General features: G+C 37.4%; 1 protein-coding gene and 2 long non-coding RNA genes across 3 annotated transcripts in view; all 3 read right to left on the bottom strand.

The window, feature by feature from the left end:
- Positions 1–853: 853 nt before the first annotated feature.
- Positions 854–2021, bottom strand: LOC135801680 (uncharacterized). Its single transcript, XR_010550425.1, has 2 exons — positions 1983–2021; positions 854–1891 (listed from the first exon to the last, which is right to left on the bottom strand). It is a non-coding gene; the product is annotated as an uncharacterized lncRNA (long non-coding RNA).
- A 438-nt stretch (positions 2022–2459) lies between these two features.
- LOC135801679 (uncharacterized) lies at positions 2460–3891 on the bottom strand. Its single transcript, XR_010550424.1, has 4 exons — positions 3857–3891; positions 3694–3744; positions 3096–3581; positions 2460–3028 (listed from the first exon to the last, which is right to left on the bottom strand). It is a non-coding gene; the product is annotated as an uncharacterized lncRNA (long non-coding RNA).
- Positions 3892–6251: 2360 nt separating this feature from the next.
- The window catches only part of LOC135801726 (nuclear receptor-binding protein homolog), a 37243-nt gene continuing 28838 nt past the window's right edge, over positions 6252–14656 (bottom strand). The window contains 10 exon segments of the mRNA XM_065315230.1: positions 6252–9727; positions 9786–9905; positions 9974–10178; positions 10244–10409; positions 10478–10765; positions 10993–11010; positions 11013–11075; positions 11694–11788; positions 12222–12352; positions 12414–12638. Of these exon segments, the coding sequence (XP_065171302.1) occupies positions 9482–9727; positions 9786–9905; positions 9974–10178; positions 10244–10409; positions 10478–10765; positions 10993–11010; positions 11013–11075; positions 11694–11788; positions 12222–12352; positions 12414–12638 (1557 nt within the window). The 3' untranslated portion in view covers positions 6252–9481.

Genomic DNA, 14656 nt, shown 5'->3' with positions numbered 1-14656 from the left:
TTCCCTCTCTCAGGGGATGATCCCCACTATAAATATTGTTAAGGTAACCTGTATGATTTGTGTACTCCTTCCTTCATTTCAGGTACAGGTCAGAACTTGTAAGAGTATTTTTAAGTGTCGTCTCTCTTGAGACGACTTTTAACTTAGAAATATTTGAACAAGACCTTATAAGGATCGTCCTTATAAGGAGTTCCCTCTCTCTGGGGATGATCCCCCACCATAAAAATTGTTGATATGCCTGATAATTTCGGGGATGAAGCGCAGAGACATCGTAGCTGTAGGATGGGCCGGGAGCAATGGACGCATCGAAGCAGTGGGCGATCTCCTAGAGCGCCTCCGGCGTAGACTGTCTTATAACGACACGTGCCAAAAAATTTAAAAATTTCATCCACTCCTGTTCTCTTTCTTCTATCTCCTCCTCTTCTCTACTCTACTCTCTATTCTCTTCCATCTATCTTCTACTACTCCTTCTATTTCTCTGTTTCTCCACTTGCTTTCTTATGTCTTCTATTGTCTTCACTTGTATTTCAATTTCTCTTATATTTCGTTGCCATTCATATATGCAACCCAAATTACACCTGATATTTTTATATTTGAGAAAAATGCCTCCGATACCTGAGACTCGATCCGTGTCTACCAGCATGCCAGCAGGTGCACGTATCCACTCGACCACCGAGTGTTTTTATTACTTATATTTGATTCTTCTATTTATGTTTCTACTTTATTCAACTTTTTAAAAACAACAACACAAGCCTTACCTATGTTGCACTCACATAAGCTTCATATAAAATATGATTTAAGACGCATATCCTGAAAATGACAAACAAGATATCACAAAAAAATATGAATGAGATTTTAATTGTAAATTTAGTTTTATTAATTATATTTAACAATACATTCTTCTTTCTTTTGTAATAAAACGAACGTACGTACGATCCAAGGCATATCCTACATACCAACGAGCCACAACGCTCTCTTATGAAATGTTACACGTAAAGCTGAATTGTTAGTAGAATTGATGTTACTACTCACTGTATAACTTTTGCACTAACAACTATGCCACACGGAGAAAACGCGTGATTTATCCCTTCTAATTTACAATACCATATTGGCCTATAAATCCATTTGGAATCCGTAGCCCAACGCAAGAGATCCGAAGGCCGGCGACTGATGGCTTACACACGCGCACGTGGTGTCTTAAGTCTCGAGTCGAGATAAATCACAAGGCTCGCACGGTATTAAAATCGCCCGAAATACTAACAGTCCCGACGAACAATGGCGGAGAAGAAATGGAACACGTGCACATAGCACAATTGCGTACCACCGACTGACTAAACAGTAAAAACAACAACCAATACGCCAGCGCAAGATGTACTGAGCAGTATAGCGAATTGTCACTTGAACCCGACGACGCACGGCGACCGGTGCGGTACTGTTCAAATTTCAAATAACAGCGCACAGCGTGCTGCGCAGGCCAAGGTCGAAGTGACATCATAATCAAAGTGTGAAAAGTTCGCAGATCATATAAAGAACATGGATTGAACATGAAACTTGGATATTACTCTCTTATTCTAACTCACCCGCTATCACCCAATCCTCGTATTTCTATCTCCCTCACTTGAATGAAAATTAATAAAACACAATCCATATTATATATAATCCAAAAACTTTTCAAAATGACTAAATGTAAACAAACAGTTACAAGTTATCGACATAACAACGTACGAAACGTACAATTTATCTAACAATACACGTTCTACAGGTACATCTCCTACGACATTAGAATATAACGCCATGAAGAATTAAATTTTACATTTTTAGGGACCTCGCTGATATTACGCGGATGACGCGTTCATGTGCTAAACCTCGAAAACCAGCAAAATCACAAAATCTTCAAAACACAAAAAGTAAATTTTTCTCGCTAATTCATAAGTTATTCATAAAAGCTATATATGAAAATAATAAAGAAATTAAATACTTACAATCTGATGCAAGAATGGTTCTGCTACGATGTCGACTTCTACTCTACTCTCTGTTCTCTTCCATCTACCTACTCCTATTTCTCTTCTACTATTTCTTCTATTTCTCTGTTTCTCCACCTGCTTTCTTATTTCTATTGCCTTCACTTATATTTCAATTTCTCTTATATTTCGTTGCCATTCATATATGCAACCCAAATTGCACCTGATATTTTTATATTTGAGAAAAATGCCTCCTATACCTGAGACTCGATCCGTGTACAACAGCATGCCAGCAGGTGCACGTATCCACTCGTCCACCGAGTGTTTTTATCACTTATATTTGATTCTTCTATTAATGTTTCAACTTTATTCAACTTTTTAAAAACAACAACACAATTCTTACCTTTGTTGCACTCACATAAGCTTTATATGAAATATGATTTAAGACGCATATCCTGAAAACGACAAATATGATATCACAGAAAAATATGAATGAGATTTTAATTGTAAATTGAGTTTTATTAACTATATTTAACAATACATTCTTCTTTCTTTTTTAATAAAACGAACGTTCGTACGGTCCAAGGCATATCCTACATACCATCGAGCCACAACGCTCTCTTATGAAATGTTACACACAAAGCAGAATTGTTAGTAGAATTGATGTTACTACTCACTGCATAACTTTTGCACTAACAACTATGCCACGCTGAGAAAACGCGTGATTTATCCCTTCTAATTAACAATACCATATTGGCCTATAAATCCAATTGGAATCCGTAGCCCAACGCAAGAGATCCGAAGACCGGCGACTGATGGCTTACACACGCACACGTGGTGTCTTAAGTTTCGAGTCGAAATACTAACAGTCGCAACGAACAGTAGCGGAGAAGAAATGGAACACGTGCACATAGCACAATTGCGTATCACCGACTGATTGAACAGGAAAAACAGCACACGCCGACACACGGCGACCGGTGGGGTACTGTTCAAATTTCAAATTGCAGCGCACAGCGTGCAGCGCAAGCCAACGTCGAACCGCACGTATAAACAAAGTGTGGAATATCCTGCAGATCATACAAAGAACATGGATTGAACATGAAACTTTGATATTGCTCTCTTATTCTAACTCACCTGCTATCACCTCATCTTGGTATTTCAATTTCACTCACTTGAACGAAAATTAATAAAACACAATCCATATTATATATACCCCAAAAACTATTCAAAATGACTAAAATTAAAAAAAAAAGTTTACATTTAATGTAAACATGTTGTAAACAAACAGGTACAAATTATCGACATAACAACGTACGAAACGTACAATTTATCTAACAACACACGTTCTACACGTACATCTCCTACGACATTAGAATGTAACATCATCAAGAATTAAATTTTACATCTTTATGGACCTCGCTGATATTACGCAGATGACACGTTCATGTGCTAAACCTCGAAAACCAGCAAAATCAGTGCTTCGAAACACAAAAAGTATATTTTCTCGCAATTTAATAGGTTATTCATAAAAGCTATATATGAAAATGATAAAGAAATTAAATACTTACAATCCGATGCAAGAATGGTCCTTCTACGATGTCAGACTCAAGGGCAAAATCCCTAAAACCGGCAAAAATTAGTCCTTCGAACATAAAAATGCAATTTTGGGGATCAATTTGTGAGATAATCACAAAAGTTATTTAGGAAAATGATAAAGAAATTAAATACTTACAATCTGATGCAAGAATGGTCCGTCGACAGTGTCAGACTCGGTTCAAAAGTCCTAAAACCAGCAAAATTAGTGTCTCGAAACAAAAAAATGCAGCTTTTATGGCTCTCCCGTGAGAAAATTGCAAAACTAAGTCATAGAGATGATACAGAATGGCAATACTTACAGTTTGATGCGAGTTCCCGTTCAATTTCTATAGCCCTAAAACAAGAAAAATTAGTGTCTCAATTCACAAAAATGCAATTTTTCTGGTTTTCCCGTGAGATAATTGCAAAACTAGGTCATAGAGATGATACAGAATGACAATACTTACAATTTGATGCAAAAGTGACCTTCTTTTTAGTTCCCGTTTAATTTCACCAGCCCTAAAACAAACAGATATCAGTGCCTCGAAACACAAAACTGCAATTTTTATGGCTTTCCCGTAAGAAAATTGCAAAACTAGGTCATAGAGATGATACAGAATTATAATACTTACACCTTGATGCAAAAATGACCCTGCTGCGAGTTCCCTTTCAATTTCTACAGCCCTAAAACAAACAGAAAGCAGTGCCTCGAAACACAAAAATGCAATTTTTATGGCTTTCCCGTGAGAAAATTGCAAAACCGTGGCGCACCGCGCGAGCGCACGAACAAACTGATGCACGACTGAGACATCCGGACAACCGTTCGTAGCCTGCAGCGAGAACGCAACATGACGTTTTCTAAACGCGATAATAAAGTTGTTTATATACACATTTCGATAAGCACTACAAGTAAAAGTAAGTAAATCAATGTAAGAATACATTGTTATTAGACGATATTATTAAATACAAATTTTGATAAAATTAAACCAAGAAGAAAATTATAGTTACCGTATTAGAAACTCCTAAATTATAGGTATGGCCATAAGATCGGCAAACAGCGTTTGTGTAAACTGAAAATGTAACATATTTTACATAATAAAAATGTTTGTGAGCGCATTCAAGAGTGTAATCAAATTTCGAGTAGTATTTCTGATTACTTCCCGCAAATTTACAGAAAAGAGATAGCAATTTTGAAGCAGTTGTCCAGGAATTTCTGGGGCCGTCAGAGATGCACTGATTAAAGAGCTTCTCGCACGATCCGAACATGTAATATGAAAATCATGTAAACAGTTTCTGAGATTAAACCCAATCCACAACGTGTGTAAAGACAAATAAAAATTTACCAGATTTAGAGAGCAATTTTCAGGGAGTTCCCAAACAATTTCGTCGTTTTATGCTCGCTAACGGTTGCGGAGAGATCACCCAATTTCCACGTGTTTTTAGAAAAATAAAAAATTACCAACTTTGAAGATCAATTTTCAGGCAGTTCCCGTGGTATTTTGAGGGGCAGCAAATGTGTATCGTTTAAAACCACCAGTAATAGCTCCCACGATATGACCCAATTTCCACATCATTTTTTGTTAAGAAAATCGATAAATTGCCAGATTTTCAAAGCAATTTTCAGGTTTCCTCGCGATTTCAAGGGGCGGAAAATGTGTATCGTTCAGAACAATGCTCGCGCGATCCTAACATATAGATAACATGAAAATAATGCAAACAGTTCTAGAAATATGATTCAGTTTCCACAACATATTTTAAGAAAAATAAAAAATTACGTCATTTGAAAAGCAAGTTTCTGGCAGTTTCCGCTTGATTTCGAGGGTCGGTTAAGGTACACTATTAATAACAAACAACTCTCGTGTTATCAAAGTATGTAGATAACGTGAAAATAGTAGAAACGGTTGCTAAAGAATGACACGCGAGAGGCGATGCCGCAGCCGACGGCGTGTGAATGTGTCTAGAATAATCTAGAGTTCGGCAATTTTACAATACATACTACTTAGAGCCCCGAACCACCTACAAAATAACATTTGTTTCATGCACATTTCACGACCAACGCCTCTTTAGCAAATTTAATTCCTCTCATGGAAATAAAATTGAAAGAAAATCAAGTTAAAAATATTAATATTATTTACTTACGAAGTGGCTTGCTGGTGTTTTGGTGTTGCACAGATATCCAAAGCCGATGGAAAGGTTCTTCATAAATTAAAACATTTTGTATTATTAAATATAATTTGATTTTTAATTAAACATATCGCGATATACAGAAGCACAATCACACAACTTCTCGAACCTAACTGACTTAATTCTAATGGTGCGCGCAAGTAAACAAGGAATGCAAATTCACGGATGTAAACAAACAAAAAAGCTGATAAGAGCGCGTGGTCTGAGAAGGTAACGCGTGTGTCCACTTCAAGAAGTGTGCACTTACTGCACCAAAACACAACTCGCGGCGATAAATGCGAATCGAATTTTATGCAATATATACATGCTAGAGACATCTCGGATCATATTATCGACTTATATTTAAGTAAACATTGGAGCATCGCGAGTGCCGAACTGACACACACACACATGTAATCTAATAAACGCAACGAACTGAAATCACAATATTGCACTTACCTATTAACGTCGTGGCAGAAGATACATACATTCTTCCGATAAATGACGGTGAAAAATTTCTAGTCCGTCAAATTATAAAATTTGAAACATAAATTGGCCATATTGCATATTTACTTAAATAAAGGTATACAGTAAAACAGCCTGTTGTTTATATGATACTATAATATATAATACAATCATATCGACGCAACTTATCTATGTTTCTTTCTTTAAATAAAACGATAATATCGGAAATAAATATCACTAGCCGTTCGCATAGAATTTCACCGCTTTTATCTTGTTTCAATCAGTTAGTTAGCTAGATGGATTCGTCTAAATGATTCCAATCAAAACATAGCGCCAGAATGAGTATACAAAATTTTACAGTTCATCCAAAAGATACAAAATAATCACCTCCGTTCGCCATCTTGCATAAATGGTTACAATATGTGTGTATTAATTTCCGATATTTCCACAAAGAAAAACGACAGCAACATTTCGTATTTTGGCAGAAGCATAAATGCAAGTCTCATAGCATTTCATTACAGAATTGATTGTGTCAATTATTTCTCGGAACGAAAATATTTGCTGAAAGTTTGTAAATTCGTCAACTGTACCGCTCAATGTGAGGGAGTCTATGTTGTCTGATGTTGTATTTCTTTAGTTACATGGAACAACCAATCAAAACAAGAAAACCCAGAGAAGCAAAACAATAGTTACAATTCGGGAAAAAGTTAAACACAACTTAAATATACATTTTAATCTCCTGCTTCTTATACATCCGTGTTCGAGATAACAAATCAAAGCAAATATTTGTTGTCAGTTGTTCCAAAAGTTGAGGAAGATCATGTGTTTGTATTTGCAGATGCATTTGTTAAAAGACTTCGACTTCACAATCTCGCTTCGAGTTTTATAAATACATTGTAACTCTAACTTTTACTTAGTAATGGGCACAGTGTAGTTCGATTAAAGATATAAAGCTTGCTGCAATAAAAACGGGGATAAAGATAGATTCTATTCGTACGTGTTTTTGTTTAGTTTTTTCGTGTTTTTTTCGTAATAAAAATAGACTAAATAACAACTCTGAACGAAACGCAGTTCGATGTCGCGCCTGGCCTCTTTGTGTTGCATCGTCGCAAAGTGTTAATGCCTCGCATTTGCTCCGTCTGCTGCATTAAATATATGCCTTTTAATTATTGGGATTACAATGGAACATAACACGATTAAATTAAAACAAAAGAAGGTAAATCGATTCTGAATGAACGCACTTATATGTTATTGACTATATATAATATACATGAACAAACTGAAGCGACCCGACTTTTTGCATGCCATTTTCATTCTGTTTTTGTTTTGTTTTTGAGCGTAATATCACACGGGAGGTCCTCTAACAATCCCAATTCCAACAGTCCTTGTCTATATGTCACAACGCTTCCGCCTACGACTTCGTACAAAATGAATTCGCAGACACATGCACAAGCGTAAAATAATCCTCGCATACATAACACTTTCGCAAATCAAACATTACAATTCACATTTAGCAAATAGAAATAATAATAGCTCTTTATTCATTAAGTATTGATGCGTTGTGCACGTGTCTTTGATTACGCGCTGACCGCATGTGATGTAATTCATTCAGTAAAAATTAGTTTCACTCTTGCGTGTCTTACGTGTACGATTCCTATCAATATGTACAATATTGCATACCAGCGCATTCTCTTATCAATAACTACATCTTCGACACTCTGTAATCGTCTCATCGTATCGCCAACAACTGCTTGTGATCCGCTCATATTCACAATTTCTTTCATATAACAAATAATTTAATAGATTTTTTAAAACAACTTCCGAACAAATAGACTTAGGCCTAATTAAATACAATATCAAATTTTAATTGTGTCTAGCATGAATTTTAAGATTAAGTTGTTTTTAAATTGATAGGACTGATTCGGTTGTCGTTTTGACTAATTATTACTGATAAAGACGATTAATAAATTCCCTGTTTTGCCAACGTTAGAGGGTACCTCGCAGCCAACAGCCAACAGATGTTCCACATTCCACTCTCCTCCGAAAGCCACCGCAAAAAAAATCATCGATAAAACCAAGCAACACAAGCCACAAATCTAGTTCGCAAATTCGCAATTTTGGTCGTGGACTACAAAAGAAAATTCGCGCTGATCGCCGCCACTCGCACTCGAAACTATTGTTCTGTATGCCTAGTATTACAATTTTTTTGTTTTAGTTTAGACTTTAGTCGTTTTTTTTTTCTTTAGCTAATTCATTTCTCATTTTATCTAACGCTTAGATTAATTAAAAATTACATCAGTCTCAAAGGGGCAAATCATAATACGTTTGCAACACGAGTATTTTTTTATAATTTTCAATTATCAACTTTCTACCATGTGTTTCTGTTTGTTTAATTCTTAGTATAAACGGAAGCTGTTTTTTCCTCAAAACGACCATTTATTTTCAATCCTAAATCATTATCATCATCAAATAAATTACTAGCATAGAAACAAGAATCTGATGAATATAGAGAAAGTATTTGAAAAAAAATGTTTACATTTGACCTTAGAAAGCTTGATTTTATGTTTGATGATTATGATTTAAGCTTGAAAATAAGTATTTGCAAATGCGGCAAATCTTACTCTATTATTTACATTCCTTACAGTCCATCTCCGTTTGTCCGGGACTCGATCTTGCAGATTCTCTTATCAATTCCCACAACTCGATTTCGAAAGAAAAAAAATTATACGATGATATTACAGATCACATACATAATATGATACCTATTGATAAATTTAATAAAACAGTCCAGTGTCATTGGAGCTCTGATCACAGATAAACGTATGGTCACATGACTAGCACACCTATTCTATCAATGTCCAGCATTTTTAATAATTTTTTATTACAGTCTTCGATCCTAAAAGTCTTCTATCAGAGAATAGAGTACCCAGCTCTCAGTGTGTGTGTGTGAGTGTCGGAGGATATCCTTCTCGTCACGAAGTCGTCCTTATTTTAGTGCGGCAATCGCATTTCGATGTCCGCGGTGCGCAACCTCAGGTCATCACAAAACGCTAGGATTAAATCGATAAATTCGTAGTCTATTCATTCATAATAGCTTGCAATGCGACTGCTAAATTCGAAGAACTTGATGACAATAGATACAAATCTAGTTTAGGTTTTAAGATGTTAGATGAGCCTGAATGTTGGCGAACAACGGACGTGATGCGCGCCGCCTCTACTTCGAATTAGTTTGTTTCGAGACACTGTCTGTGGCGTAACTTATCGTTATTTAAAAACGGGATAGTAATAATTATAAAAGGAATAAGTGGCAGTATCTACTAACTAGTGGAGTGCATGGGCACTTGCGTAGGCGTCGATGTGACGGCCGTTACCAGCGACGACGGCGTCGAAGACAATTGACACAGCGGCGGCGGCGGCTGTTGTTGTGCGGCGACAGCAGCGGCCACCGTCGCCGCCGCCGCCGCTCCGGCGGGCAGGTAGGAGAAGTTATGCGTCGGACTGCTGTGACCCGAGCCGTTTAATATGGACTCTTCGATTGCGGTCGACACTTTTACTTGATCGGACTTAAAAAAAGAGATATATTAAATAAACGAATAAAACTTAATTTAGATGTTTACTTACTTCATTGATGAAACCATAATGCACTAGGTCGTGCGCAAGCGCCGCCGGTGTATCGGTCGTCGACAGCGTTGTCGTCAGCTCCCTGTTCATTTTGTCGTCCATCCTGAGTACAATAGTTAACTGAAAAGAGCACACAACACATTTAATTAGTCCAGTGTGTTTGCTTTGCGTTGGTGGAAAGTGTTTACCGTCGTCTCCTCGTTCTCCTCCTTCGTCGTCTTGACGTCGACGCGCTTTTTCAGGCAGATCATTGTGACGATCTTGCGCGCCTCGACGTCCATCGGTTCCGGCGTAACGGATTTCTCCGACACTGCCATTTCCGGCGATATCGCCCTCGATCGCGCCGGAGGGGGTTGTTTAGCACCAAATGCAGTCAGTGGATATATTCCATTTCTATAAAATCCATAAAACATTATAACACACAAAATTCAATCAAAAATTGTATCTACTGTAATTACTTGACATCCTCGATGAATTTCTCCAGCTTTTCGCTGACGGGCACGTCCACAACGCGCGTCTGCACGGGCGGATGATGCTGATTCTTGTATTGGATCTCGGCTATCACAGTTTCAGAACCATAAAATTTCTGCAAGGACTCATCTGACACTGTTTCAGATATGTTAGCTAAAAATCATCAATTAACAATTGAAGTCACCATTATACAGAATGTATCAAAATGTATCTTATCTTACCAGCACTTTTAACTAATGCGTGCGCCGCGAGGAGTTTCAAACTGTGCACCTCAAAGAGTAGCGGATGAAAGAGTAGCTCGCGCGCGGTAGGCCGCTTCGTCGGGTTCTTGTTGAGACAGAGCCGGATGAAGTCCTTCTGATGGGTGTCGTCCAGCGAGTCGATGGTTCGATTGATGTTCTCGTCGGTGACGAGATTACCGGAGTCCCCATTGCCTTGGATTTCCAGTGCGGCCATTTCCAACGCGCACATACCAAACGAGTAGATGTCGATGGCGGGACCCATGATTGCTATACGTACGCGAGAGGTAACACACAAACAAAATGGCAGGTCATCGATGATATGGCATTTATCGTCTAGATTTGAGGCATTTACCAAAAAAAAACAACTTTCTATTCTGATTAAAACTATTTACTATAATCTACCTAATTGATATCTCTGATAGCTATTCTAACATAACCTACAATAACCTAAAATTGATTGAGTAAAACGCCTCAAATGATAATTAAGTACTTACTGCCATATTCAGGTGCACAAAATGCATGTTTTTGATGTTTTCCTGACACGTTTTTACATGATGATGTATCGAATCGGGGGCAACTAGAGAAAGAAGAAACGAAAGAGTTGGTTTAGTATTTTCCGAGTGATCGCAGAGTGGACGCTGCAAGGCGGCTGATGGCGTGCGTCTTTAACCACAACGATTGTCGACAATTTTCGACTTCCTAATAAATTACACCATAAAAAACACCTTTGCAATAAAAGTTTACAAAAGTAGTCGAAAATTGTTAAGATTCAAGCAGGAAGACGCCATGTTTTACAGAATATCCATCCTGTCGCATTACAAATGCCGGCTGTTGACATACCAATCCCCATCCGTCATCAAATGCAACAAAATGAATTAACATCACGCGTTCCGTTTTGATTCCTGTATGCTCGATGGCGGATTATTCCAAAATTCAACATTTTCCATACTCGCAATTTATGAATAAGCTATGCATGAACGGAGGCCATGTTGATTTTTCGAAGTCCGCCATCGCGCGTAACAATCGCCGCGGAAAATCCGCCCCGTCATCAGCCAAACAAATCGAAAATGTAATCGGCAACACGACTCCATTTTAATTTACACAACGCATTCGTTTGTTTTGCTTGTGAAATAAATATAAAGTTGATATGATAAATATATAGAGAGAAAGTGGTTGCTGTGGTTGGTTTGTTTACCTGATCCGATCTTGACGAGCCCGTTATGCTGAATAAATATGGTATCACAGGTCAGATTTCCGTGGATGATCGGTGGTGAACAGGAATGCAAATAACTGGAAAGAAAACATACTGCAGATCATAGTGACTGACTCCGAGCTCGTTCAGCTGGAAACGCTCCGTTCGTTCCGTTTAACTTTGTAACTTGCGCTTACTATCCGACAGGCGGCGCCACTTACCTTTACGCTGACATCGACGCGTGCGTGACGTACTTGACAAAACAAAAGAAATCACCCGCATGACTGTCTGGTGTGCAATATAACGAAATCTAGTTTTTTTCTAATCACGTTCGTATCTCAGTCATGCGAGTGTAACTTGTGCGGCTTACATATTAATATTAACTTAAGGCTCGACTTAATCTAGAAAATATTCAATTCAGGTAGCATCGACGACACACGACGGCCATTTTGAGAGCTGTAAATCTAATCGAAAACAAACACAGCAGGCGCAAAGAGCGGAAAAGTGCGCAACAAGAGATTTGTGGGTTACCTTAAAGCTGATAAAATTTGCGTGCACCATCGACGCCAGGCTTGCAGTGGAAGTCGTTTCACGTTGCGTTTGGTGCGCTTCAGGAACTGTTTCAGTGAGCCAGAGGACATATATTCCGTTATGAAAATCACCTAAAAATAAAATAAGCAAATAAACAATTTCATCACAAAAATGTTATATTATCAAGCATACTCTGGGTTTATCGTTGTGTGTGTCCGTCCAGTAGCGATGGAACTTGACAATGTTCGGATGCTCGAGTTGGGTGAGATTCTCAAAGACGAGCTGGATCTTCTCCTCTTGCGCCTTGAAGTTCTTCCTCTCGGAGAACTGTACTTCATTCCACACCACCTCGACGCCCTCCTCGGTGTCCATCGCCAGGTAGGCGCTGTCGATGCCAGGCACATCTCGCTGTTCTACCTGCATGACACAAAACCACATTGTTAAAAAAGCTGGTACGTCATATAGCATATGTACATAAATTAATGCAACAGATTAAACATGTCCAAATTGTTTCCCATTTTCTCGTCCGATGGCTGTTTTACGTCACCCGGATACGATACATCGATAAAAATACAATTCGTGTAATAAACGACGTCGAACGTCGAGAGAGAACATGGGCGGACTTGAAACGCATCCAAAGTAATTAAATTTGCAGACGTTGGGACGTGTGGGAAGAGAAAAGTCAATTTCTTTTTCGTTGTCACTGCTTGTTTTCACGAGTGACGGATAAAAGATGGTATTTGCGGAAAAACGCGCGTAAATTGTTACGTATTTATGGCTAATAAAAACATGAACGAAAATTAAAATAATAATGTATTATACAACACGTGGTGAAACGGGAATTGCGGAAAAAGTATAAAGTATTAAAATTTACTTCATATCTATTGTTAAAATCATCTCGTATAGAAAAAATTGACAAAATAAAAGTTGATAAAAATGTCCGATCATAAAATCCCTACTAATATTATAAATGCGAAAGTCCTGATGTTTATCATGCTTTCACGCAAAGACTACTTAACAGATCATCATGAAAATTTGTACACGTAGTCTTAGTGGTCCCCGAATGGTTATAGGCTACCTTTTTTTAATAAAAAAATTATTGAAATACAATGGTAGTACGAGAGGGTGAGTATAAGCTAAGTAAAGTTAAGTAAACACTTACTGTACGCTATAGCCTCACAATATCGCTGAAACGATACTTGCATTGATTTGCAATGGTTTTGTAAAAATATCGTTTCAGCGATATTGTGAGGGTATAGCGTACAGTAAGTGTTTACTTAACTCTACTTAGCTTATATTCATATTGTGTATATTTTTATTATTTTGGAATTATTGGGGCATAATTACGTCTGATTTGTTTTATTGATCAGTATAATAATAAGTACTATTATATATGTAATAAAAGAAACTTTACAATTTATGTTACATTAATAAGTTTGTCTTTCGGAAATGTACCATCACCATTAGCAAGTTCATCATCGCCAATATCTCAAACTGATACAATAGGTTTAAAAGGTGGTTGAAGAAAAAAAAACATGAAGTATAAACATTTTACAAATATTATATCAATTACTAGCGATCCGCTCCGGCTTCGCACGGAAGTAAAAAACCGCATCAAAATCCGTTACGTAGTTTCAAAGATTTAAGCATAGAAAGCGACAGACTGAGAAAGCGACTTTCCTTCTCCAAACAAAAACATCAACGGGTCAACTTCAACCCGCACGTACACACTTACACACTTCTATGCTTGGGGGGGAAGCTACGAAGCATCGCACAAAGAGGAGACGGGGACAATAGAAAACTTTCTTTCTGAGTCATTTTCTTAATATTTTTTTCCGTAAGCACCTTCTACAAAGTATTAGAAAACTACAAAAAAAAATCAGCCAAATCGGTCTAGCCGTTTTCATGTTATGGCGTGACAACGCGAAACGGGTTTCATTTTTATATATTAAGATTAGTAGGCACATATGTGTACTTTCATAAAGTTCTCATATACATATATTCCGTTTAGTCACTTGATGAATGTTTTTATATATTTAGCCTTCAAAACCCCAAAATGCATTTTTAATGCATTACTTTGTGTTAATATTTGGTGTCGGTCATCACGTGAGCAAAATTTTAGTCAAACCAAACAGAATCGAATTCTCTCAATTCTATGTGGTTTTGTTTCTTTTTATCTACTAAAACCATCATCTTTTGATATTGCACTACATTCGTGACATACTAGTTTACGAAGACAGCAACAGAGAAGCAACAGAGAGCCGATTATTATTTTATTCGATTCAATATTGGGTGTTTATAATCGGTATATGATAGTGTTTTGAGGCTCAAAGTTGGTAATTAATTTGGTTAATAGATTCCTAGAGATGTAGTTAGGAGTTATCACCTGTCAACTATGTGCTTTTATACACTGTAGAGCTGGTAGACGCTTAACT

The sequence above is a fragment of the Atheta coriaria genome, unplaced genomic scaffold (genome assembly GCF_025399875.1).
Source record: "Atheta coriaria isolate IRGN ID8LTWV9N9 unplaced genomic scaffold, Caltech_Dcor_3.1 hic_scaffold_12_pilon, whole genome shotgun sequence".
Classification (NCBI taxonomy): Eukaryota; Metazoa; Arthropoda; class Insecta; order Coleoptera; family Staphylinidae; genus Dalotia; species Dalotia coriaria.
Note: the sequence above shows the minus strand (reverse complement) of the source record. Positions and strands in the feature narration are given on the sequence as shown.